This window comes from Meriones unguiculatus, chromosome 7 (genome assembly GCF_030254825.1).
Source record: "Meriones unguiculatus strain TT.TT164.6M chromosome 7, Bangor_MerUng_6.1, whole genome shotgun sequence".
Classification (NCBI taxonomy): Eukaryota; Metazoa; Chordata; class Mammalia; order Rodentia; family Muridae; genus Meriones; species Meriones unguiculatus.
In genome coordinates, this window is record NC_083355.1 from 23337346 (window position 1) to 23364971 (window position 27626).

The 27626-nt window shown below is 50.4% G+C and overlaps 1 protein-coding gene and 2 non-coding genes across 4 annotated transcripts in view; 1 reads left to right on the forward strand and 2 right to left on the reverse strand.

Moving 5' to 3' along the window:
• The window catches only part of Lasp1 (LIM and SH3 protein 1), a 38865-nt gene extending 25058 nt beyond the window's left edge, over nucleotides 1-13807 (reverse strand). Inside the window, exons 1-2 of one of the 2 annotated variants that reach the window (XM_060386820.1) lie at nucleotides 13763-13807; nucleotides 5797-5891 (exon numbers count right to left, since the gene is read on the reverse strand). In XM_060386820.1, the coding sequence (XP_060242803.1) occupies nucleotides 5797-5852 (56 nt within the window). In that variant the 5' untranslated portion in view covers nucleotides 5853-5891; nucleotides 13763-13807. Of the gene's footprint in view, nucleotides 1-5796; nucleotides 5892-12983; nucleotides 13234-13762 lie in introns of those variants that run through there. The other variant, XM_021646852.2, reaches the window with a different exon arrangement.
• Nucleotides 13808-13845: 38 nt separating this feature from the next.
• Nucleotides 13846-13917, forward strand: Trnac-gca (transfer RNA cysteine (anticodon GCA)). Its single transcript has one exon. It is a non-coding gene; the product is annotated as a tRNA-Cys (tRNA).
• A 1481-nt stretch (nucleotides 13918-15398) lies between these two features.
• On the reverse strand, nucleotides 15399-15470 carry Trnac-gca (transfer RNA cysteine (anticodon GCA)). Its single transcript has one exon. It is a non-coding gene; the product is annotated as a tRNA-Cys (tRNA).
• Nucleotides 15471-27626: the final 12156 nt, after the last annotated feature.

Here is a 27626-nt window from a genome sequence, read left to right on the forward strand (position 1 = left end):
GGGGGGCAGGGGAAGACAGACTGCTAGAGTATCCTCAACCAAGGAGATGCCCAAGGGGCCTGGGCTGGTTTCTTGTAGACAGCTGTGCTCAGGTTTGTTTCTAGAAGGCAGAATACCAGAGCACCCGGGGCCGCACCCCTCCCCCAGCGTGGAGGTCTTTGAGGAGGACTCCAAGTGATCTTGCAGAAACCATTGCTAGTAATTCTACTTCCCTCCTCCCCCTGGTAAAGCCATGCCTTCACTTTCAGATTGAGAGAGTGGGTGTGTGTGTGTGTGTGTGTGTGTGTGTGTGTGACACAGCCACAGAAAAAGAATTCAGGACATCGTAAGGGGCAGCTGGGGCCACATCCCAGCTGCTCTTTGTCCCCTCCCAGGCTAGCCTCTTATTAATCATTCCCAGAGAGTGTGATGCCTTTGCTAGCCGCCTCTTAGTCCTGTTGTTGCCAATGACAGCTCCAGGAGGCAAAAGAGATAGGACAGGAAGCTGGGTAGGGAGGGATAAGGAAGCTGCCTGGCATCAGGAAGGTGAAAGCAGGAAAAGCCTGTGGTAGCCCACCAGAAGGTAGGCGGGGAGCTGGGCAGCTTCGGGGGCAGACACCCTCCCCAGGCTGGCAGGGACACAACCTCTCCCCAAATGCCCCTCGAGGCTCTAGGCTGGAAGAGGCAGCAGCAGCAGGACGTCGATCTTACACAGAGGGAAACTGAGGCTTGGAGTCAAGGATGGAGACTTCGTTGGGTGCACTCTCCCCTGCCCCAGGGCTGCCTGCCAGGGCCCCGGTTCTGGCAGGGTGACGGCCAGGCAAAGTGCTTCATCCTTCATGCCCGGCCCATTTCCCAGCCTGACCTTTGAAACCCTTGAGAGGTCAGTGACCTAAGGGATCCGAGGAAGTGGCCTCCATCTCAGGAGATGAGCTACCCCACTGAGGGCCTGAGCTCCGAGAGATGACAAGGAGTGTGCGTGCCAATGTTTGTGGGAGCTGTGTCCCAGAGTCAGAAACAAGAACAGGCCACAGATCCTGAGTGCCCAGAAACTCATTTTTTTTTTTTTTTTTTTTTTTTTTTTGCAGGTAACATCTCCCCTTCCAGGCTGGGACCTCTTGAAAAAGCACTGCTTTGTGTTCAAAGGCGAATAAAAATACATCAACGAAAATAAGGAACTGTTGGTTTTACTAAAAGGAAGGGGAGAAGTATAAAAAAAAAAAAAAAGTCTACCTCTGGTTAGGGCTGTGGATTCCCAAAGCCCCTGCTGGGAACACTGCCCACAGGCAGGCGGGCGGGCGGGCAGAGAAGGCAGGCGAGGGTCTAAAAGCCTTGAGTCTTACCAGCCCTCTCCAGGCCTACCAGACTAAAGTGGTAGGGACAGGAGAAAAACAAGGAGGCCATTGTTTGACCAGATGGGCAAAAATGAGCAGTCCTAAAAGATTAAGGGCAGACTGGAGGAAGAACTTACCAGCCTTGCAGATAGAAAACGGAAAACCGTGTCCTCTTACTTCTTTTTCCCATTCACTAACAACATCCACACATTTCCCCTGTTGGCAGTATTAAAAGAGGAAAGATTCTGCCAAGCTAAAACAAGACATAAAAACATTAAAAAAAAATTGGGTTTGAATTTTCTTATCAGTATATAGGGCCTTGGGGGTGGGAGTGATCCCCAAGATTCCTTGCGGCCCTGACAAGGCTACAGGCGTGAATGAAGACGGGGGAGGGGCTTGATGGCTGTATTTGACACTCTGGTTGCCTGTTTTCCCTTGCCGCCTTCACCCCCAATATGCCACACACACCCCTTGCATCTGAGTTACTCCCTGCTCCCTAATGCATTGATTCAGTTTTCCCAGTGAGAAGAAGAGAATTGCGGTGGTGGTGGTGATGGTGGTGGGGTAGGTAAGGAAGCCTAAGATGCCACAAATGCCCCACTCCAGGACTGCGGCAAGGCCAACCAGTTCTACCTACACAGCAGGGCCTATCTGTGGCTGGAAGAAGCTCTGGTGATAGAATGTTTGCCTAGCTAGCCCGCACAAGGCCCTCAAACCTCCAGCCCCGACCAGCCAGGTGGACACACCTGTCATCTCAGTACCAGGAGGTAGAGGCAGGAGAATCAGAAGTTCAAGGTCAGACAAAGGAGGAAGACAGTTGCAACCACTGACGTCTAGGTGCACGCCTTGACTTGTACACAATCATTGACCTCTCTCCTCCTTCACATATACACAATAAAAAAAAAAAGTTTTAAGTTCAAGGTCATCCTTGGCTACTTAAGTGAGCTTAAGGCCAGCCTGGGCTGAGACTGTTTCACAAACCAAAACCACACAACACTGCGACTAGGATCACTACCTGGACATAACGGCTCAACCCTACTCTTTACCAGTTTAGACCCTGGAAATGGGCAGATTCACAATCCTCAGAAGAAAGAACATTTTCACCCCTCTCAACTCAACCCCTCACCACGCAGCTCAGGAACACTGAATTAGGGACCCAGATGTCTTCTGTCATTCTGGGGGTAGGGGAGGTCCTGTTGAGGCCCTTCCTCCTTCCCCAGATAGTTGGTCTAGGCTACCGTGGACCTCCTGCCTTCAGGACTCCAAGGCAATCTGTCCCCACCCTCACCCCAACCCCAGCCCTGGCCTCCACACTCTGTGACTGTTCGAACGGTCACAGAGAACCAGGTTTGCATGAGCCAGGGTTCTGATGATCCAGTTTTACAGAACAGGTACTTTAGGGCATAAATATTTCTCTAGCCAGCAAAGCAGGTCCAGCCCACCCACGCGGAAGCTGCAGGAAAGAAGAGGTGGGGGACTCGTGAGCTTGGGCTACTGTGTGTGTGTCCCTGCCTTACGTCAGAGAGCTGACCATGAGGAATCTGCAGGGCAGTTCAGTAGTGGGTGCCCAGGTGAGGGCAGGAGGCCACTCCAGGACAGTGTGTAATTGCATGCCTGTGGCCCACAACACCAGGCAGCTTGGCTGCAAGCCCCAGCCTGTGTTCATGCCCCCGACTCCTCCTCAAACACGTCTGATGCAAGGAGAGAAAACAGAAGCCTTTTCACTGTTCAGTCGCTTTCTAGAACTTTGGAAGGACAGAAGGGGCAGACGACTTTCTTCTTTCACTCTCTCTTCCTCCACAAGAGCTTAGGTGCCCTGAGGCTCAGACACCCGGCCAGAAACAGGCAGCGCACAGAAGCACAGAAGTTCCCTGCTCGCCAGACTCACTTCACACTCCCTGGGTGGCCTGGAGCCCTGGCAAGATGCCAGGAGATGTCACCTGGCTCTGGGTCCCACCCTAGCCAGGCTTAGCCCAGCGGAGGGGAGCGGTGCTCTGCAGGAGGACGCCTGGACTGTGGCCCACGAGCACAGCTGGGGCTGGAGGGAGTCTGGGGTGCAGAGGGAGCTATTCCCCAGAAGCCCTGAGATTTGGGAACTGTAACGCCACTGAAAAATAGGGCCAGAGACAGCTGGAAACAGGAAGGAAAAAAGTGCTCATTTGACAGAGGGCCTGCCACACAGCAGGAATTCTGGTCTAGGGCAGGGGAAACCCAAGTCCAGGCAGGTGCAGAGGCCACCTATCTGCATTTGGCTGGGGATGAGGAACTCAGCAGACTGCCCCCACAAAGCCAGCAGGGAGCAGCGGCTGTGGCCAAGAGGCTGCTGCAGCTGGAATGAAGCAAAGCTCACACACACACACACACACACACACACACACACACACACACTCACACACGCCACTCCCTCCCATCCCCACCCCCACCAACACATAAGTCCCAAAGCAGGTCCTTCCCAGCAAACACTCCCTGGGCCAGGGGTTAAAGGTCACCTGGATAGGGTTGAAGTTAGGGACTGTAAAAGAGGCCAGAAAGGCGAGGGGAGATGCCAAGCTGCTCCCCTAGCTGAATGTCAGTCAGGGAGGGCTTAGACTGATAACTCTCCAAACAGGGAAGACTTCATCTTCTGCTTCTCCCAGACCTTCAATGGCTGCAGGCTCTCCCCTCTTGCTGCCTGTCTCAAGAAAACTAAGGTAGAGGTCTGTCACCAGGGCTAAGGGGATTCTGACAGAAATTCTGACTTCCTATGCTCACCGGGTAGTAGGTTAGCTGGCTGGGGAAGAGAGCCAAGGAGTGACTTCGGCCAGGAAGTGGAGGCCGGACCAGAAGATGCCCAGACCAGGCTGAAGCAGTCCAGCACCCAAAGGGTTAAGTGCCCTGGTTTTTCTGAACCCCCACCCCACTCCCCAAAGGAGGGAGGAAGTGGCAGAGAACCAGGGTTTGTGTGAGCCCTTAAGAATTCAAAGAATGTCCTATTTCCCTTGGGGCTGGAAGGGCTGGGGGGATTGGGGAGAGGCAGAGAAGCCATGCAAGTCAGAACTAAGGGGACAAAAAAAAAAAAAAAAAGCTGTGGTCCTTCCTTTAAAAGGAACTCTGCCTCTTGGGCTGTTATCAGAAGCCAGGTTCTCAGCAGGTAGGTAGCTAGCAGAGAGCAGGCAACAAGTGTCTGGTAAATGTTCAAACCCCCAAGGAGACTGGACCATAATAGCCAGCCCTCATGGGAAGACTTCTCCCTTCCCGGTAAACTTTGGCTAAGTAGAATTGAATTGGGAAATCAGCAAGGTCCAGAAAAGCAAGAATCTGGAGGTGAAGGCAAGAGGATCAGAAGTTTAAGGTTATCTACCCTGCACTATGTAATGAGTCTAACCTAGCCTGGGATATACGGGGACACAAACGAACCAAAATTAAAATACCTAGACTTAAAGCAGGTCATAAACTTTCTTGATTGCTGACCTTGCCATCTCCCTGACCTTTTAAAGCTCAAGTGGCCTGAGGTCACTGCTGCACCTGCTCCAGGCCCAATGCTGAGGCTGCACCAATGCTCAGGAGTCCCCTTGGGAATGGAGGTCCCTCTGGGGGGGGGAGATGATGGCCTGAGATGATGGCCTCCCTCCCCATGCCCTGCCTCCAGCTAGCCAGAACATAAAATTCTGTACAAGGAATGGAACCCAAGTTAGCAGCTCTCAGAATAATGGTCAAACAGTGTCTGTAGTCTCCTTGCAAGGCAGAAAAGGAGCTGCCCGTACTTGCCACACCTTTCTGAATATACGAACAAAGGTTTGGAGAAATGGCTCAGCCATCTTTTGCAGAAGACCGGGGTTCAGTTTGCAGCACCCATCTCTCGGCTCACAACCACCTATAACTCCAGTTCTGGGGGGATCTGATGCCCTCTTCTGGTCTCCATGGATACCAAGGCACACAAGTGGTACCAATACATACATGTAGGTAAAACATTCATACACCTAAGATGAAATAAATAAGTCAGGTCTTTACTGTTTGGTATTGTCAAGAACGAGAAAGAGAGAAAGAAAAGAAGGAAAGAGAACAGAAACGAGAGGTCTCTAAAACCTTCTAGAAGGGACAGCAGAAAAAAACAGCCACCAAATGAGAGAAGGCAAAGGAGAGAACCACACTCCCAAGCACAGACACAGCAGCAGGCACAGGACAGGTTCTTAATCCCTGCTGTGCCCTGTGCCATGAGAGCAGCCTGCTGGATTCACCATCCAGAGGGCTGCCTAGGAACCCGCCTCACCCTGGTACATTAGCCTTGCCGTGTGATTCCGAGACCGTCTCTTCCCTTCCCAAGCCTGTTTTCCCATCTGTAAAAGGGGGACAGTAAGAGCGCCCTGCTACCCGGGGACAACGTGATCACACTCTATCAAGTAGGGAGTGCAGGTGCTACAATGCCTGTCGGAGGGGAGAGAACTTGGGAGGGGAGCCAGGTGCCCCCGGGAAACTGCTGCGTCCCCCGCCTCCCGAGACTCACGCATTGCAGTAGGGCTTCTTCTCATAGCCCTTGTAGTTCTTCATGTTCAGGGTCATCTTGCAGGTCTCGCAGTGAAAGCATGCTTTATGCCAGAACTGGGTGGAGACAGGAGGGAAGACACAGTTAGACAGCACAACTTCCCTCGGCCTGGGCGCTCCAGTTCTCCACCCAGGTCCCATGCCCAAGGCTGTAAGAACACCCGGTGAACCGGGGCATTACAGATCACGGGCTCTGACAGCCAGTGACCCTCCCGTGCCCTCCTCGTGCCCCGCTAGGCAGTTATATAGCTATCAGGGACAGGGAGTGGACCAGATCTGAGTGCGAAGGGATACAGCCCCCTTAAGAAGGAGGTAGCAGCCCCCAGAAAGGTCAGCTCCACCTTCCCAGGCCACTCCAGCCCAGAATTGGATGGGCCTCATTGCTTATGCAAAGTGGCACTCCGTTGCTAGGCAGCAACCCAGGGAAAGAGCTGGTCCTTCTGCCACCAAGCCTGCAGAAGACAACCTGGCCCCTGGTGCATAGGCCCAGACCAGGGCACATCTGACACCCCACCCCCTCTAAGCGTCTCTGACCCTCGTACGCTCCTCTCCATGATGCTCTGGCTCAGTTGACTCCCATTTCCCAAGGGATCAGAGATTAAAGGAGCTGGTGCGTGCCCCAGCCACGCCCATCCCTGTCTACTCCCGCCCCTCCCATCCCCAGCTGAACGAGGGTGGGAAACACCTGCAAAGGCAGAGGGGCGCTTGGTTTCAAAGCCCTGCACCTAGACTCCAGGTGTATCCATATCAGAACCCCACCCAGAGGGCTGGGTGACCTCCACCTTGCCCGCACTGCACCTGGGAGTCTGACTCTATCTCCTGTCTACCGACTGCCTAGAAGAATGCCTATCCTTTCGGGCTGTCAAAGATTCACCAGAATCTTCTGCGCCCCTCCCCACCCTCAGCAAAACACCCAGCACCTCCTGCCTCCAGGCAGGTGCTGGACACTGGAGGAATCCAGAGCCCAGCTTGAGCTCCAACAAGCAGTCAATGGAGTCACTCCTGAACCCCAAAGGAGGCAGCCAGAGGCCAGGGAGGGGCCCAGGGAGACCTCGGAAAGTGCCTGAGTGAGCAGTAGGATGGACTCCTCCGATCATCTGTCACGGAACTCCCCCAAAGTGGTGCCTTTTAAGACATGTTTCCCAAACCAAGAGAACTTCAGACACTCTCGGCAGAGGAGGAGCCAGAAGAAAGGACGCTCAGATGCCGGGACTCCAAAACCAGACACCAGGACTATTTCTAGGGGCAATCGCCCTCCAACGGGACGTTTTTCCTATCAAAGAGACCCAAAGGAAAAATCTAACAGGGAATGTGAACAAGGCGACGGAGGAAAACCACTCTTTGGGAGGGAAGCCAGCTCTAAGTCTGGAAGTAAAGGATTGGCTGGTCTGAGCTTGGCCCCACTCCCACCTGGGACCATCCCAGAGCCACTGCCCCCCATCCCCCACCCAGAGAATCTTTAGTGTTTGGGGCAGCTCATAACCCCAACATACAAACTCCCAGAGGAAAAAAAAAATCAAATCAGGGTGGTCCTTTCCCCATTGATGCCCCTGACTGGGAGGCGTTGGCAGATTGCCCCAGCACTGTCACCAGCCAGTCGGAGGCCCCTGCCTGCAATGCCCCTGCCTGGGCCCCTGCCTCCCCCACCCCCGCAGGGGCCTGCCAGGAAAAACATTCTGCAAAATCCAGACCATGACCCACTTTCACACACACATAGGCAGGAATACACTGTCCTAGGGCTGGGGACCTCCAAGGCGGCCTCTTGATTGACTCTGGATCAGGAAAGAGATCCAGAGTCTCTTAGCAGATGGCCAGGCCCTCACCCTCCAGCCCAGCCCTGTGGAGAAAGGAGGCAGAATATACCGAGCAGGGATTCAGCTAGAGTCCCCATACCATATTTGAGGCTGCCCCCAAGAGTTCGCTCCCATTAGCAGTCTGCCCCTCAGGGATCCTTCAGGACCGTGTTCTCAATGTGACAGCAGTCCTGGACAAGGGAGGTTGGTCATCTGTCCTTTTGGGGGTGGGGGGGCTTCTTAAGAACGGAATAATGGAAAGCAGAATGGGCTGAGGGACTCACCGAGGGAGGTATCCTTATCTGTAAAGTGGGGGGGGGAAGAGGGGCACAACTCTCATCTCCCCCAGGTAAACAAGAAGGTCACTCCTTTCGGGAGGCAGGAAATGACCATTCATTCCATAGTGCCTGTGAACCAAGCCCCAGGATGAGAAACTTCATCCTGTCTCTGTCAGGTGTGAGGGGAAGGATGCTGCCAAGGGAGAAAATGGTTCCATTCCAGGAGGGTCAGCCTTCTTCCTCTGCCGGCCCTAGGAGCCTTGGGGGTCACTTCACAGCCGGAGTGGCCCTGTTTGCAAGGCCCAAGACAGACTTCGGGAAGGCACTTCTGGGACTTGTGACTGAGGAAGCAAGCCACACCTGGAGGCATGCAGCTCAAAGGGGAGCGCCCTAAGGCACAGGCCAAGCTGCTCAGTCAGACCCCAGGCACCCACCAGAGGACACCCACCCTCCCCTCACATGCCTGGAATGCTATGTGGAGAACTGACTCCATGAAAGACAACCAGGCCAGTGGGATAGAAGGCCCAAAAGGATCCCACTCACTCGAGCCAGACCTTGTGCTCCGTGGCTCTGGAGACAGGGAGAGGACTCGGGTCCCTGTACCTGCAGCTGTCACCTGCTCCCTAGGGTGGCCATGACTCAGGGATGGAGTATGAGACCCCTCCCTTCCTGTAGCCCAGAGTTAGGGTTTGCCCCCTCTTTAGGGGTACACCCCCAACATTACCCTGGCCCAGGTTATCAGCCTGACTCAGGATTTCCAGCTTAGAAACGCCAAGTATCCAACTCACTTCCACAGCTCCTTTCTTAACCTGAAGGCCCTTGAGCCCTCAAGATCTCACGCCCAGGCCCAGCCCATTCCTCCAGACAGGATGAGGATGGGCGGGACCCAGTTCTCCCCACCCTCAGAAAGGGTTTCACCCGTGTAACCCTGGCTCGCCTGGGAAGACACTGCGTAGCCCAGGCTACCGGCCTCCAACTCAGAGGTCCTCTGGCCACTGCCTCCCAAATGCTGGGGCTGAAGATGTTTACCGCCATGCGGCCCGAGTGGGATCCACTTGTGAAAAAAGAGAGACAGTATAAATAAAAATAACTTTTTTTTTAAAAAATCACCAGCAGAAGAGCTAACCAGCCGAAACTGGGGCGGCAGCTCAGTCGGTGAAGGGCTCTCCCAGCAGGCAAAGACAAAACCCTGGGCTCGGTCCTCAGCAAGGCAAACCCTGGGTGTGGTGGCAGAGCTCCTCTGCTATCCCAGCACTTGGGAGGAGGAGGTTAAGAGGAGGGTGGGGAATTTTCAAGGACAGCCTGGGCTCCATAGGACACTGTCTTAAAAAAATTTTTTTAAAACACACACACACATTTTACAAGTCATAGTGGCATATGACTGTAATCTCAGCACTTACGAAGGCTCAAGTGGGAGGATTTAAAAAAAGAAAGCTAGAACTTTGGCTGGAAGAAAAGGGACCATCCATCAGCTTCCTGTTCTAAGCAGGCATATTCCAAACCACGGCTGGTGGGGGGGTAAGGTCAGACATACACAGAACTGTCCTATGCTTACTTAAAATATTATAAGAAAAAAAAATTTTTTTTAATTTGGTCAACTTGCTTGAATCAAGAACATTTTTTGGAGATGACAGTGTCATGTCCCAATGTCAAAAGGTTGGGCACAGGGGCTGGAGAGATGGCTCAGAAATTAAGAGCACTGGCTGTTCTTCCAAAGGTCCTGAGTTCAATTCCCAGCTACCATGTGGTGACTCTCAACCACCTATATAGTGAGATCTGGTGTCCTCTTCTTGCCTGCACACAAATGCAACCAGAATACTGTAAAAATAATAAATAAAGAAATCTTTAAGGAAAAAAAAAAGGTTGGACACAGTTGCTTATACGGCTCATAGCGTACAGGGGCTATATCCACACTGGCCTAGGAGGCTGCCTAGCTCAGGACACTGCAGAAGTAGAACCTAGTACAAACAGCTGGTCCTGAAGTGATTACAGGGTCGTCTAAATGTTTGGCAACAAAAACAAAAAACCGGAAGGACGGTAGGGGGGTGCTGGAACGACAGCTATGTGGTTAAGAGCAATGGCCTCTCTTCCAGCGGACCCTGGTGATTCCCAGAACCCACAGGGTGCCTCTTGGTATTTTGTAACTCCAGTCCCCGGCGAGCCAACACTTCTGGCTTCCTCAGGCGCCAGGCACACACACGGTGCACAGAAATACGTGCAAGCGAACACATAAAATAAAACGACAACAAAAACTGCTCTGTTGTTCGCAGCTACACAGACTTCGCTCCGTTGGGGGAAGAGGGCACCCTCGGACAGCCATTCGGGGCAGGAAATCCTCTCTCATAGGACATTCCAACGGCCTGCCGGTGGACCAACCCCCTAGCCTTCCTGACCATCTCCACCTGTTTGTAGAAACTGAGGGAGAAAAGTGAAAGATGCCGTAAGATTCTTAGCTGCGGAGGTCACTAGATACTAAGTAAGTGTTCAATAAGTGTTAAATGAATGAGGTCACCCTGTTTCTCCCTCCTGCTCTAATCCCAGGTTCCCTCTAGGGAAAGAAACCTCAACCTCCTTCCTCAAACACCGTCATGAGCACGGCATATCTATCCAGCACGCAGAGCAAGCTGGTACGGTGGGGTTGGGGACAGAGTGGCCTCCTAGCGGGTGAGGCTTACCCAGGAATGCCTCTGAGAAATAAGGCTCAGGGAGAAGAAAAGACTGAAATCAAGGAAGAGCTGACGCTCTGGCCAAGCTGCGAGCTACATGCCACCGGGGACTGCGGTGAATCAGGACAGAACAGGTTGATTCTCCCTGACTGTTAAACCAGAAGCCTCGGGAAGGTGGGTGGCAACCGCACCTATGGGACTGAAATTTCCCCACACCCAGGTCTCGGCTTAGCATTCTCCAGGGCTCCGGTTCTAGCCACTCATTGCCTGTAGGGCATGGAAGGAAGATAGGATATCTGGATTTCCCAGTTGGGTTGGGGGGATGACAGACGGGGGCCACTTCCACTAGGGGGAGAAATCACCCACTTTCAAGTCCTGGGACAACCCCAACCTGAATACCCTCTTCCAGCCAGGAAACTGATTATCACAGAGGATCCCCGGCCCCTTCCCTGTGACTCACAGCACTGAAGGTCTTTACAAGGAGAGTGGTTGGAGGGCTGGGCGGAAAAGAGAGGCTAGACCAGGCTTGACCACACTCCCTGCACGGTCCACCTCCAAGGCAGTGACAGCATCCACACCCATCTTGTCACAGACGGCGAATAATGAGGCCCAGAACCATTAATAAAGCTGATGGATCCGGGACCAAGTCTCCCACTCTCAGTCTAGCAATCCTTCCATCAGACATCACTGCGGACCATAACGGGCGCCAGGGGACCTGCCAAAGCAGGGGTCAAAATGCCTGATACCAAAAACTCCCAAGTAAAGACACTTAACTACTGGAGGGTTTGGTTTGGTTTGGTTTGGTTTGGGGGGGGGTCTCCACGCAGGCGTACCTAGCAACAAGTCTCACCCTCCAGGGGCTGGTATAGCGCCTTGGGCAAGCCAGCACCTTCCCTTAAGCTCCTCCTAGCTTCCTGCCTAGCCAAGCCCGCTGTCCCTTTCTTCCAGGAAAAAGTTCAAATGTTTCAGAACTTCGAGTCCCCACCCCCTGACCTAGACTGGGGCGGGGTCAAAGGTACCTAAAGGAACGAACTAATCCTAGCCCGGAGAAGAGAGACAAAGTATCCAACGAAGTATCCACTCCCAACAAAAATTAGATCCCCTCTTCCAGGCGCCTGCCTCCGGCCCGTTCAAACCTGGAGGTGGGATAGGTCAACTCGGATCCAGCCTGGAGAGCTGGGTGCAAAGCACCTGGGAAGAGCCAAAAGGGGTCCCTGCAGAGGGGATACACAGGAGGGGCAGGTTGCCTTAGGTTGCCTTGGGACTTTAGGGGGTTCACGGCAAGGCAGGAGGGTCCTACCTCAAACTGTACCGGAAACACCCAGCTCTACTCTGCGGTCCCCCATGCAACAGTGTAACCAGATGAACTAGTCCAGCCGGGACCGCGGATTCGGAAGGCCCCTGGGGGACAGTTGACTTCCAGGAGGCCACCCTCTGCCTCCTCTTAAAAAAAGAAAAGGAAAAAAAAACAAACCTCCCTTTTCTCTGCGTCCCCAGAACTCGGCCAATCCCACCCTCCATCGGGGAAACCAGCTCCGAAAAGTTAGCTCTTTGTTCTCCAAGCCGGTCTCCAGGCTGAGCACAATTTCAGATCTCGAAGACGCGCCCCCCCCCCCCCCCCGACAACTACCCATCCCAACACCCCACCCCGCCCAGCTCGGCTGGGCTGCCCAGCACTCGGAGCGGCTTGCAATTTGAATTGGGGGTTGGGAAAGCTAGGAAGGAGGTCTGCGGGTTCCCCAACCACGAAACCAGTAAGGGGGTGTGGGTGTGGGTGTGAGGCGGTCCAGCAGGTCGCTCAAAAAATAGGAGGGTCTCTCAGCGAGATTCCGGGGCTACCCCCCTAAATCCCTTTCCCCACAATTGACACTCGCTGGCCGATGGACCCAACCCGGCTCCCAGGCCAGGAAGCCGGGTTACCAGCCGCCCAAGCCCGGCGGGGAGCGCTGGCCCCGGCCTCCGCCCCGCCCCCGCCGCCCCCTCCCCCCCAGCGCCCCGCGCTTCCGCCTACTTGGCGCTGGGCGCCGCGGGGAAAGGGAGCGGCCGTTTCTCTCTCTCTCTCTCTCTCTCTCTCTCGCTCTCTCTCTCTCTCCCGGCCCTGGGGGGGCGGGACTGCACCCCTCGCCTCCCGCACGCCCCCCGGCGAGCCCGGCTCCCCGGTCCCCTCCCAGCCCCAGGCGCACACAGCCCATCATCCCTCTCCAGCGGTGGCCGCCCGCCACCTCGCCCTACATCCCCTGGGTTCCAGACTGGGGTCGGTTCCCGCACCCCCAAGTCGTCTCCCGCCCTCCTCCCCTCCTCCGGGCTGGGGGGATGGCAGGGGAGAGCTCGCAGAGACCCAGCCCCCTCTCCTCCCCCCACCCCACGACGCGGGGGACTGCCTAGCCCGGGGCGCCCGGTCCCGGAGCTCACCTTATCCAGACAGTTCACCTTCTCCGTGGGGTACACGATCTTGCCGCACCGGGCGCAGTTAGGGTTCATGGTTCCGGCGAGAGGCTGGGGCGGGGACGCCGGAGAGACCGCGCGCGCCTTCCCTCGGCCTCGGGCGAGCTGGTGGGAGGCGGCGGCGGCGGCGGCGGCTGCGAACGGCGCAGGCGACGGCGGCTGGAACCGGGGAACTGGCCTCCGCCTCCGCCCTCCCTCCCCTAATAAACACGGCGGGGAGGAGGGGCCGCGCCGGCTGGGGCGGGGACGCGCGGAGAGGGGCGCGCGCGCGCGCGACGGGGGCGCGCTCCCCGGGCGACGCGGGGCTGCGTGGGGGGGACGAGGGGACCGGGGGGGGGGCCGGACACCAGGGAAGGCTGGGGGACCCCGCTGCGGGAGCCCCGAACGGCGACGGCAGCCCTTTGCCCCCGGGCTGGAGACGCGGACAGCGGAACCCCGTCTCCCGTGGACGGGACCCACCCCACGCACCCGAGGGGGGTGCGGATGGTACCGATTCTCCGGACTCGGGGACTTTCCCGAGACCCTGGGGTACCTGCGGGGAGAGCACCCCGCGCCCCGCCCCGCCCCCCAGCCAGCTCCCTCCCCGCCCACCTCCTCCCCCGCGGGACCACCTGCCCCCTCGGCTCTGGGACCCGGCACCCCTCTCGGACCCGCCCTCCCCGCGTCTCTGCGCCGCAGCCGGCCCTGCTGGGGGCCTGGGGATCCGGGCGTCCCCCTCTCGGAGCTCTCCCGGGCTTTTCTCTTACCCTTCCTGGGTGGCTGTAAGCGCTGCGACAGTAGCTTTATCCTGACTGAAGGGAAGCTGCTTCGAGCTCCACGGCGGCGGCGCGGGGGTATAGCTCAGTGGTAGAGCATTTGACTGCAGATCAAGAGGTCCCTGGTTCAAATCCGGGTGCCCCCTCGACGAGCCCTTTTTTTTTTTTTCTTTCTTTCTTTTTTTTTTTTTTTTTTTTCCTGTCTGTGATAATGGCCAAATAAAAATACACGTGTGATCCAACCCTGGGTTAAAACAGGTAGGAAGTTGAGGACCGTTTCTCGTTTTACGGCCTGAGCCTTGCACCCGGGAGGAGTGGCACGACCTCAGTGGACCCGAGCCAGACTCGCGGAGACTTGTGCCTCCCGTCGCCCTGAGGATTTTGATTGGACGCTCCTACACTTTGGGTTCCGGGGGGCCGAGGTCACTCCCCAGGTTGGCGCTCTGTGTCCCGTGAGGGTCCGAAGGGGGACGCTCATGGACCTAGCCCTTCCCCGGCCTGAGCTGTCTTTTTTTTCCCCCTTTTTGTTTCATTCTGCTCATTTCACTCTTTATCGTTTTCCATCCTTCGCCCCGTTGCTTGGTGACGGGGACCCAGCGAAAGCGCTTCCGGAACGCGAAGCCGGACGGTGCGCGCCCACCGGGCCCTTTTGGGTGCGAAGGACCCCAGAGCCAAGTCACAGAAACCAGTGCGGTGGTTTGCAAACGTGTGCGCGCTCCAGAATGACCCGGGGGGCGAACGTGCCCTCGTTCGCGCTCGTGTGGACCTCGAAGAGGGCCTGGGCAATCGGCCCTCGGGTGGACTTTTCAGGCGAGGCTCGCGGGGACCGAAGGGCCGCTCTTGGGGAATCGCTGGAGGGTTACTACGAGGCCTCGGGGTATCAGATCCTCATCCGTCTGATGAGTGTGTGATTGAGGGTATCCGGGCTGGAAGAAAATCTGTAAAGTGTGAACAGGGAAGCAAGGGCGGGCCCCCTCGGCTAAGTTTTTTGCCCAAAAAAAGGAAAAAAGAAGAGAGACAGCGTGAGGCATGCTGCCTGGGTCAGGGTGCGGCTGTGATATTTTAAACACGGAATCCGGTTGTGTCATCCCAGGACCCCAGGGGAATACGCTCATGCATTTTTCCCCTCCTCGTTCCCACTGCTGTTCTCTGGCGGCCGGAGCAGGGAAGGGGGTGAGGGCAGAGCTGCCGGGCACAGCCCAGAAATACCTGAGCAGCCGCTCTTCTTGTCCGGGCGCTGGGCTTTGAAACTGTGCTTTCTCAGGCCTCAGCCTCTCAGGAAAGAAGACGCTCGTCTTGGTAGCTTTAGGCCGTACTCTATGGAGCATCAGGCAGCTAAGGCTGGCCTCGATTTTGGGATATAGGCTAAGACTCCCTTGGACTCCTGATCCTCCTGCCTCTGACCCCCCTAGTGCTGGGGTTAATAGGCACGGACTATTCCAACACCTGGCTGTAATATGCTGTTTCTGGACTGATCCTTAGTCATCTGGGCCAGGATACAAACTAAGTAAAAACAGTACTGCTTTCACACCTCACTAATCAGTGTGTTAGGAGACAGAATTTGGACTCAGTAAGTACCTGAACGATGTTAATGTGAATGGTCATGAAAAAACAGACACACCTGGCAAGGGGGCACCCGGATTTGAACCGGGGACCTCTTGATCTGCAGTCAAATGCTCTACCACTGAGCTATACCCCCTCTGCTGGTGAAGGCCTATGGAATTCTTTTTACTTGACTTGAAGACTTTTCACTTTGAAAATTGTTTATTCATTTAGAACTATCTTTTTGTTAAGTGATACTGAATTTAAAAAGTAAAGAGGCATACATTTTTTAAAAAGCACTGACGATTTGAAAATGTGAGACAGTTTAAATGGAGGAGTTTAAATCATCATTCAGGCTAACATAGAGATTTACAAAGCGTCAGGTAGACCTGAAGAAAACATCCTATGCAGTATTAAAGTCTCAGGGAAGAAATTCCACAATATGCAACATGATGGATTTTTTTTTTTCCCCTCAAGACAGGGTTTCTCTGTGTAGCCCTGGTTGTCCCGGAACTTGCTTTGTAGACCAGACTGGCTTTGCCTGCCTCTGCCTCCCAGCTAACATAGTGGATCTTAAAAACTTTATGCTGACTACATACAGAGACCCTGCCTCAAAAATGAATGAACAAATGACATTATGTGAAATCCAGACACTGTATGATTTCAGTTGCGAGGTACATACATAGAGAGCCACAGAAGTAGAAAAAAGAAATGGCTGGTGCGGTGCACTGGTGCTCGCCTGTAAGCCCAGCATTTCTGGGAGGCAGAGGCAGGGATATCTCTGCGAGCTAGAGGCCAGCCTGGTCTACACAGCAAATCCAGGAAAGCCAAGGCTACACAGAGAAACCCTGTCTCATAAAACAAAGAAGAAGAAGAGGAGGAGGAGGAGAAGGAGGAGGAGGAGGAGGAGGAGGAGGAGGAGGAGAAGAAAGAACGTGGTTACAAGGGTTTAGAACGAGGGGAACAAGAAGCTGCCATCACTCATGCAACGATGAATGAATTCTAGACACTTTGCTCTACAACTTTGTGTCCAGAGCCCTGGGATGAGGCTTGATGGTGGAGGGCTTGCCTGGCAGACACAGGTCCTGTACTGGGTCAGCAGCATAATTAATTAAGAATTTAAATTCTTAAATTGAAGGTCAAGGCGTCTAACTGTGATGGCACGTACCTGTAATTCCGGAACTTGGAAGGTGAAGGCAAGAGCATCAGAAAGGTTAGCCTCCACTGCATAATGAGTTCAAAGTCAACCTGGGCTACAAAGAGCCACAGACAGAGACAATATGTGAGAAAATTAAAAAGCCAAAAATTTCTCAGGAAGTACCTCAATGACAGAGTAACCTCTTCAAGGCTTGGGCTGTAGGTTAGATCCCAACACAGACACACAGACACACACACACACACACACACACACACACAGACACCTTATCTTGCAAGTTGTCCTCTGACCTTCACACCCGCCTAAGCACACTCACACTCATACACAACAAATGTAAATGTTTTAATTGAAAAACGATTGTTTTGAAAACTCTCATCCAACTGTGATGGGTCACACCAGGAACCCAAGCTCATCCAAGGCTGAGGCGAAAAGATGGCCAGTTCTAATTCCAGGTCCATTCTGGGCTATATAATGTGACCCCGTCCCAACAACAGCAATAATGAAAATCTCATTCGAGAGAAAGCAATAAGCAGGCATGGTGGCACAAGCCTTTAATCACAGCCCTCAGGAGGCAGGAGGAAGGCAGATCTCTGAGTTTGAGGCCAGCCTGGTCTACAGAGTGAGTTCCAGGACAGCCAGGGCTACATAGAGAAACCCTGTCTTGAAAAGGCAAACATTAAAAAAAAGAAGGAGGAGGAGGAGGAAGGGGAGGAGAAGAAAGAGAATTTTGGTGATATTGGGGATTGAACTGAGGAGTTCAGCATGACTTACGAGTTTTCTACCACTGAGCTATACACAGAACAGAGACATTGGATAAACAGTTAAGGGGGACGTTGAAAATGCAGTTGGGATTCATCTGGAAGAGGTCTGGCCTCAAAATAGAATTCTGGTCGTTCTCACCATATAGATGACATTCTACTTGAGAAGAAAGCTGTTACCTCTAAAGTGTGCTGGGTTTGGCTCAGACAAATGACAACTTTGGTAGGTAGCTTAAAACAGGCAAGCTGTGTGTATTTATTTTATTTTATTTTTTCGAGACAAGGTTTCTCTGTAGCCTGGAACTTGCTTTGTAGACCAAGCTGGCCTCAAACTCACAGGGATCTGCCTGTCTCTGCCTCCAGAGTCCTGGGATTAAAGGCATGTGCTACTGCCGTGTGTGTGTGTGTGTGTGTGTGTGTGTGTGTGTCTGTGTGTGTCTGTGTGTGTCTGTGTGTGTGGTGTGTGTGTGTGGTGTGTGTGCGTGTGCGTGTGTGTGTGTGTGGTGTGTGTGTGTGTGTGTGTGTGTGTTTCTAGCTACTGTGTGTATTTCTAACACAGGCTTTGGCAAACCTCCCAACAGACCCCCTGTGGTTACTGTTTACCATCGCACAGCATCTGTTTTCTGCAGAAGAGAACTGGCACTCTCTAAAGCTGAGTGAGGAAAGAGACGAGAGTGAAGAGAGTCAAAGACAGGAGAGTCCATGCGGTGGTCGTTTTGGAAAGGAAAACGATGACCATACTTGGGCAGAACAAGAGGGGTGGAGGGAGACGAACACGTGCTTTTTCTCGGCAACACTCAGCCACCGGGCACAATCGTGGAGCCCGCCTGTAATGGAAGGAAGTTACTTAGTCCGTAGACTGGCAAGGAAACACAACCAACCGAAGCCTCACAGCGAGCCAGGCAGTGTGCCAAGCCAGGACCTCGGAGGACACAGAGAGTGAAATATGATCCCTGATCTCAAGAAACACACAGTTCACCAGGAGCCGGAGTGGGTGAGCTAGAAGGCTCAGCAGGTAAAGGTGCTCCCCACCAAACCTGGTGACGTCAGCTCAGTCCCCGGGATCCACATAGTGGAAGGAAAGAATCAGTTCCCACAAGTTGTCCTCAGGCTCTCTCTCTTTCTCCCTCTCTCTGCAATTTAAAATAGATGCGTTCCAAGTGACAAGTACCCCAAAACCAAAACACACAAAGACCTAAGAGAGGCCTTTGATGATGAGAGATAGGAAATCCGAGACCTTGTGCTAGGGGTTGAACCCAGAGCTTTGGGACATGCCAGGCCAGTGCTCTCTCTCATAGCCTCTTACCCAGATAAGTGCAGCCTTCACCACCACCAAACAAGGACACTTCCTTTGCAACAGTGACCATTACAGAAAACATCATCAATCAAAATGCGGAGCTGTGTAGCCCAGTCCTGGTGGGTATATCCGCAAAACGCTCCTGTACTCAAGGCTCAGGGAACACTGCAGAAGAGGAGATAGAAGGACTAAGAGCCAGAGGATCCGGAAGTTTGCGGTGAGCTTGTGTCTCCTGTTAACATCGGAAACCACACCCATGAAGTCTCACCGACACGACCACTCAAATGTAAGCTGAACAAGGACGACACCGATGAATATGCCAAACTGGACCTGGACGGGGAAAACCCCACAAGGCCTCAGCCATACACAGAGAATGACAGGTGACCGAGTAGAGCCGGAAGGGGGAGGGGCGGACCTCCCCAGGGAATGAGCAGGACAGTTGGTTGTCCAGTTCAAAACGGCCAACCTGAAAACATACGTGCCAGTAGCATAATGTGGACGCAAGAGGTTATATTTAGGAATATAAATGTGTATGCAAATACACATATACAAGCAATGACAGTGGAAAAAGAGGCGATGGATTTGAAAGAGAGCAGGGAGGGTAAACGGGAGGGTTGGGAGGGAAGGAAAGGAAGGGAGAAACGCTGTAATTAAGTTACAGTCTCAAAACTAAACAAACGCGCAACACCTTGTTGAGAAGCTTGAGAAGCTTCCCTTCGTGGTACATGTCTGCGATCCCAGCACTTGGAAGACAGAGGCAGGAGAACCAAGAGTTCAAGCCCAGTGAGTTTAAAACCAACCTGGAACACAAGAGACCCTGACCTAAAAAAAAAAAAAAAAAAAGACAGGGCTCAGCACACCTTTAATCAACACAATCTTGGGATCAAGAGACTAGTGGGTCTATGTGGGACCGTCCTGGGCTACACAGAGTCCAGCTAGGGCTGCATGGTGAATCCTTGAATCCTTGTCTCAAAAATTAATGAGCAAAATAATAAACTGTTTATTTAACCAGGAAGTAGTGGCTCACGCCTTTAATCCCACCACTGAGGAGGCAGAGGCAGGCGGATCTCTGAGTTCAAGGCCAGTCTAGGTTGTCTACAGAGTGAGTTCCAGGACAGCCAGGGCTACACAGAGAAACTCTGTCTCAGAAATAAATAAATAAACAAACAAATAAATAAAATGCTATTTTTAAAAGTGAAAAGACAGGTAGAAGACCACAGCACAAGAAGCATTTTTCCATCTAGAAGGAAGACGTCTGTGCCTGCAGGAGCTGGAGGGCCTGGTCGCACACATCGCCTGAGGCGCTCCGAAGAAAAGCTGCTCCTGCGGAAAGCGTTCTAAGATTAACCGATTAGAACCTCACCGCGTGTAGACGGCTGGAATGCTGCAGGTCCAGAGCCGAATGCTCTCGGGCTATCTTAACCTCTAAGCAGCCATTTATTGCGGATGTCTACGAATGACGTAACATTCTTGTGACTATTAGGTAAATCCTGACGGAATGTAGGAACAGACCCCACCAATGAGAGGCTGGGAATGTCGTCGGAAGACATTCCAGGCCTGTTCCGAGAGGGTTCCCAGCTTCATGGAACCTGCCTACCTGGTATTTTCACCAAGCTCGTTTCAAAAGTGTTAGGACCAGGCATGATGGTGCCATGCCCATAATCCCGAAACAACAAAACAAACATTTATATATATATATATATGCCTTGATTTGTGGCTTTTCTTTGTTCTATTACTATAGAAAATTTCATAGAATTGTTACTATATCGAACACATCGAAACACAGTGTTCAGAATAAACTTAATCTGTGTCTCCAGGCCGTGGACACTCGTGTTTGGCTCCTGAACAAACTCTTTCTTATTCCTTTTGAGGTGAGAATGGTGTTGGTTTTGCACAGTTTAATTATGGTACCCAAAGTGGGGCCCCAAAGAAAATGCACTTTCTTTCCCTCCCTCCTTCCCTCTCTCTTTTCCTTCCGTCCTCCTCCACTCCTTTTTCTTTCAGTTTTTGGAAACAGTCTCACTAGTTATCCACCACAGCCTGGGAAAATCCACTTTTCACCAGAGCAGTAAGCCAGGTCAGCATCCAGAGCCGACATGATCTCCTCGTGCCCAACTGTCCGGCACGGTTTCAGGGGAATGTCCCTTCCATGGCATCGGCATCCTGTGATTAGGCTGAGCGGCCATTGTCTGATTCTGAGAGGGTGATCGAGGATGGATGTGTTGGATACCTTTTGTTTGGCCTTCAGAGCTTTGGCTGAAGGTCTCCATTCTGTTTGAAAGTATCCTTGGTGCCTGATCTTTCCATTTGTATACTTTTTTTTAAAAAAATCCCACCATTTCTTCATTGTCTGAGTCAATAAAGGAGGAAATGCTTAGAGAAAACCAACTATTTGGGACTCAAGATGGTGTTCTATTTCTTAAGAATGCTAATTCAACAGGCAAGTATTGAAAATAAATAAATAATTAGAGCTGGCTGTGGCAGTGCACATCTTTAGTCCCAGCACTTGGGAAGCAGAGGCAGGCAGATCTCTGAGTTCAAGGCCAGCCTAGTCTACAGAGTGAGTTCCAGGATAACCAGGGCTGTTACACAGAGAAACCCTGCTTCGAATAAATAAATAAACAAGCAAATCTAAGTAAAGACCACTCAGCTGTAACGATGCATTTGTAACTGCAGATTCTCCTCCTACTTCCCCGATCCCAAAATAGCCACTCCGAGACTTTATTATTTGTGAATAAATGGCTAGGTCATAGGCTTTGGCTCAGTCCCCAACTAGCTTTTAACTTCAATTATTTGTTGTTTATTCTATTCTTTGTGGTCCACATGGCTGGTTACCTCTCCTCAGTTTCATATGTCATTCTTCCTAGAGTCCCTGGGCGGATCTCTCCTAACTGTCCCAGAGTTCCTCTCTCTCTGCTTGTTCACCCACCTCTTTTATCTCATTTCCTGCCTCAGCTATCAGCCCATCAGCTTTTTTTGACAGGTGATGCTTCCATACACAAGAGGGTCTCTCTACATTTCCCCCTTTTAGTCCAATAAAAGGCTCTTTCTCTTATATAAGAAATTATAAGCAATAAGAAAATTATGAAAACTATCTTGTAAGAATTACATTCACAATGTCCAGTCCCTTTGTATTTGGCAACTCTACTATTTATCGTACCTTGGTGATAAATAGTACTTAAGTCATTTTCTATCATAGTTTGTATTTATCAAAAACCTACTTAGACCTAAAAATATCATTTTAAAACATTTTCTTAAATCTTAAACAACTTAAGCTTCATTGTGAGACTATAACTGTCCAGTCTTCAACCCCATCAGAGACTTAAGAAGGAATAAGTGTTACCTGAGTAGGCAGAGCAAGGAGCTTCCAAAACTACAGAAAGGACAGAGGCCGCCGGCTACCCGGACAGTCACTCGAGTTTCTCAGCAACTGTGGCAGCATCATCTTCAGTCTTCTGGCCCAAAATATCTGACAGACCTTTTGTGAAGCAGGGTCACCTTGTCTTGGCAAAGCTCAGCAGTTGACTTCCCTGTGTCAGTTTTGCCCGTTTTGAGAAGCATGCTGTCAGCCGTCGAAGCAAGGGCAGTTTCTTGCCCGTTAGCTAGCTCGCCACGTTTGAGACAAACTCCAGAAGGAGACTCTTTGATGCCCGTCATCTACTTTGAAGCAGAAAGGCGGTGCTGCCAGGAGCAGACCTTCCTCATTGTCAAGGGGAAAAAAAGCCTTAAATTAATAGAATATCTTTAAATGGCATATTTTTGTAGGTCTCTGCAGTTTTTGAAGACCGTCTGTTATCTGCAGTATGTCTGAATAGGCAAACATTGCTCGTTTCTAGCTACTTATTATCTGCCCAACTTGGAAGCCTATTTCTGTAATGAACTAGACTAGTACCTGATGAGACTGTCAGTCTGATTGGCTGACTGCTAACTTGCATTATTCTAAACAGTATCAATATACAATGGTTTATGCAAATGTAATCAAATATAACCTTTTTGTATCAATAGACAAAGATCTATATCAGTGTAATAAAATGTAACTTCGGTTCTGTATCAATATGTAAAGATTTATACCAATGTAAATTTTTTTTTTGTTTTGTTGGTTGGTTTTGGTTTTTTGAGAAAAGGTTCTTCTGTGTAATAGCCCTGGCTGTCCTGAAACTCTCTGTGTAAACCAGTCTGGCCTCAAACTTACATATTCACCTGCCTCTGCCTCTTGAGTGATGGAATTAAAGGCGTGTGCCACCATGCCAGGCCCATGTAAGATTTTGGGCTTATTAATGCTCTATAGTTTAAAAGTAGATTCAATAATCTACCCTTTTGTCCTATTATTTCTATATTATCCCTATATCCCCTCTTTTTTATTCCCCCCCCCTTAACATTGGATACAAGAGAAAGGATAAAGGAAAGAAAAACAAAAGAGAGAGATTCCTGAGTCTAAGCTCCTAAACTGTGTTTTCTTCCTGAACAGGCCATATAACAACTAGCCACCCATCCCCACAAATGACAACAAACATCCATGGCCCATTGAACAACCAAAAAAACAACCTAATTGGCCATTTGGGAATGGAGTGTCTCTCTCTTATAATTGCTTCTTGCTAATTTGGAGCGTAGCTTTCATCTGGGTTGGGGGGCAAGAAAATTGGGAAAATGGTTGTCTTAAGAAAGCTAGCTGAAAATTGCTGTCTAGTCTCTAAATGCTGTGAAAATGCAGGCTTCAATGAAGTCCTGACTGGAACAGTCTGAAAGGCTAGACCAATTGAGTTCAGCAGCTTTCTTTTCTTTTTTATTTAATATGTATTTATTTAATATGTATACAACGTTCTGCCTGCATGTGTGCCTGCACGCCATCAGAGGTCACCATTATAGATATATAGGTCTCTTTATAGATGGTTGTGAGCCACCATTGGTTGCTGGGAATTGGACTCAGGAACTCTGGAAGAGCTGCCATTGCTCTTAACTTCTGAGCCATCTCTCCAGACCCAGCAGCTTTCTTTAAAGCTGTCCTGGAAGTGAGTTGTGGTGAAACAGCAATGGAGGGAGTCTAAGGTTAGATCAAGCTGAATGCTAGAATGAGAATGCCTCAGCATCTCAGCATCCTTGAAGGTGCATCTTGTAAGCGCTGCTTTATCTTCATAGGTGTCTGATCCTTTTGTTCTGTGAAGGTATAAACTTTCACAGATAACATCCTTTTTTTTTTTTTTTGCATAAACACAAGCATGGAATGTGCAGTGTGTACAAATCAGTTATTAAAGTTAATTCTTTGCTCTTCATTTGAGCAGATGAAAGACAACTGTCTTTCTTTATAAGCTAGTTTGGACTGTTTAACCAAACTATAATATAAATCTCCATCCATGCCATAAGAAAGGATGGCATTACTAAAGAGTCAAGAGGACTCTGTCGCCGGCAAGATTTATTGGCTATACACAGACATTCATGTCTCACCCAGTCTCAGAGCTGTTCCCGCATGGAGAGATCGGCACATACTCTACCTGTCTTATTCTTCCTCTTGATTTTCTCTTTCCTGTCTGCAGCCAAGATCTTCAGGAGGGCTCCTCCTGTCATATCTGATTTTTATCAATTTGGAAGGAATCCATAGTTTCTCTTTCCCGTGGAAACATTTGTAAAAACCTCTCCTCCGTTGTGACACATTTCCTGACTTCCATTCTGAGGTTAGCAGATCTATAGACTGATGTAATTCAGAAGTCCTTTCTAAATTCCAGTGCTCTTCAGCTGCTGTGCCATTTTTCCCATTGATATTTATAAAATTTAAAGTCAACAAATCATTATTTAATCTATATGCCTTATACCCTTCTGTTCTGAGCCTTTTTAAAGTTCTGTTAGATCTCTCTGCAATTGCTTGTCCTGTAGGATTGTAAGAGATATCTGTAACATTTGCTGTATCGTGTCTGGAATATTGTTGTACTTTCCTGGAGAGATACATTGAAGCATCATCGGCTTCAATCTGTAAAGGCATTTCTCAGATGGCCAACATCTCTACCAAATGTGCAGTCTCAGAATCATCTTTTTCAGAAACCAAGGCCAAAACCTGCCAGGATTCTGAATACGAATCTGTGGTATGGTGCACATTTTTTAGTTTTCCAAACTCTGCAAAATGAAATATAGAGACTATTGTATGACATTTATCTAAGGTAACATTGAACAGAATCTGTATTTTTAATTCAGCATATAGACCTTCATCTAGTGATTGACCCTTGACAATATAAATATAATATTCAGTCTGATTATGATGGTTCATAGCTAAAGCCTCTTTACCGAGAGCCTCAATGGGCTGCCATTCTGCAATCTCGTCACAAGGTGGCGATGTAGGCTTTAGATTGGCTTTTTCTGCAGCTCCTTTATTCTGATTTGAAGGCTTCTCTAATCTCTGTTCTATGGCCTCCATTGCAGCATTTAATTTTTCAGACTTTTTCTTCTCTAAGTCTGCCTTCCTTTGACCGCTCTTTAAAAGGATAGATAAAAATTGTAATCTTTACTGAAAATATAATTTGTATGCTGCTAAGCAAAACAAAATCATGTGGGAAATCAGATGCATTGTGTCACTGTATTTTTGTGTGTGTGCGTGTGTGTGTTTTGTTTGTTTTTAAAAAAATATTTTTCGAGACAGGGTTTCTCTGTGTAGCCTTGGATGTCCTGGGCTTGCTTTGTAGACCAGGCTGGTCTCGAACTCACAAAGATACACCTGCCTCTGCCTCCCCAGTGCTGGGATTGTACGCCATTTGTAACGGTGCATTTGTAACTATGCCCCAGTTCCCAAAATAATGACGCTGAGACGTTACTATTCATGAATAAATGCCTAGGCCATAAGCTTTGGCTTGTTGCCTGACTAGGTCATAACTTAAATTACCCATTTTTTCTATTCTGTGTGTGCCACGTGGGCTGCTTACCTCTCCTCACCTTCAGGAATCATTAGTCCTTCCTGCTCAGAGCTCCGTGGTGAATCTCTCTCTGACGCTATCCCAGCGCTCCTCCTCGTTCTTTGGAACTCCCACCTCCTATTTCCTGCCTCAGCCAACAGTCCACCAGCTTTTTATTAATAGGTGGTGCTCCCGTACCGTACACAAGAGATTCTCTCTACACTCGGCTTTACCCTTACCTTAACGGGGAACATTTAATAGCAGTATACTGGCTGTTAGGTATTTTGAGTTTCGGTTTTTGCACACTACGCTAAAAGTCCTAGGCCACAGAATCTTTTAAAAAGCCATCTATGGGGGCTGGAGAGACGGGTCGTCACTGAAAAGCTCCGTGTTGCCATTGCTGAGGACCTAGGCAGGCTTAGTTCCCAGTGTCCACTCGCAACCACCTGTAACTCCAATTCAGGGGCTCTGGTGCCCTCTTCTGACATCCGGGGACACCGGGCTCCCATGGGAAACACACATGCAAAAAACACTGAGAGAAATTAAATAAATCTAAATATTTTTCTTTTTTGTCTTTCATATTTGTTTGATTTTTGTTGTTGTTGTTGTTGCTGTTGCTTTGGTTTTGGTTTTTTGAGACAAGGTCTCACTATGTAGCCTTGATCGGCCTGGAGCTCATTATGTAGGCCAGGCTGGCTTCACAGAGATCTGTCTGTCTTTCCCTCTTAAGTTCTGGGATTCAAGGTGTACATACACACAACCAGAAAAAAGTTTTATTTAAATAATTTTTTTAATAATTTAAATAACTACAGCCAGCTTTGTGTGGTGGGCCATGCCTGTAATCCCAGCACTCTGGGAGGCAGAGGCAGGCAGATCTCTGTGAGTTTGAGGCCAGCCTGGACTCTACAAAGTGAGTCCAGGACAACCAAGGTTACACAGAGAAACCCTGTCTTGAAAAAAACAAAAATACCCAAGTCTTTTGTTTGTTTGTTTCCAGACAGGGTTCCTCTGTGTAACAGTCTTGGCTGTCCTGGAACTCACTCTGTAGACCAGGCTGGCCTCAAACTCACAAAGATCTGCCTGCCTCTGTCTCCTGAATGCTGGGATCCACGCCCAGCTATATTTCTTTTTTAATGTTTTATTTTTTAAGTTTAATTAAATTCTGAAAAAAATAATAATAAATAAAAATCTTTGGCTGGGCATGGTGGCACACTCAGGAGGCAGAGGCAGGCAGTTCTTTGTGAGTTCAAGGCCAGCCTGCTCTACAAAGAGCGTTCCAGTACAGCCAGGGCTGTTACACAGAGAAACTCTGTCTCCATAAATAAATAAATAAATAATTTTTGTTTTGTTTTGTTTTGTTTTTTGAGACAGAGTGTCTCTGTGTAGCTCTGGCTGTCTTAGAACTCACTATGTAGACCAAGCTGGCCTGGAACACAGAGATTTGCCTGCCTTAGCCTCCCATGTACTGGGATTAAAGGCACACACCACTATATACATACACACACACATATGGGGTTATGGTGTTTTTGTGACAGCAATAAAAACACTAAGACGAGTTGGTACCAGCACAGTAGAATATTGCTATGACAGACCTGACCATGTTTTGGGGAGGATTGTGGAAACACTTTGGAACTTTGGGTTAGAAAATCCAGAGTTTAGAACTCAGTGGAATGTTTTTAGGAGCTTGGAAGATAAGAACACGTAGAGCAGCCAGGTGTAGTGGCACACACCTGTAATCCCAGCACTCAGGGAGGAAGAGGCAGGCAGATCTCTGTGAGTTCGAGGTCAACCTCGACTACAAAGCGAGTCCAGCACAGCCAAGGCAGCACAGAGAAACCCTGTCTCCAAAAACAAAACAAAACAAAAGAATGTTGAGAGCAGTGCAGAGGATGGAGGCCTGGCTTGGGGACTTTTAGAGTGAAGTTTACAGACTCTATGAGGCCTGTTTGCTATTTTGATCTGAGATTCTGACATTCTGATCAGCCGGGGCTGAGGCATCAGCTCTGATTAAGAAGAGACGAGCACCGCTGACGTGATTTATGGTACTGGGACAATTGGTGCTGGTTCGCTGGAACTAAAAAACTAACGGTGATTGAGAAGAGACCGGCATCACTGAGGTGGAGTTTCCTGGGAGCACATAGAAACTGTGTTCCGGAGGCAGCCATGGTCGGACCTCGTGCTGGCCGCCGGACTTGGTGATGTGTAAGAGTCACCCTGGTAGTGCCAG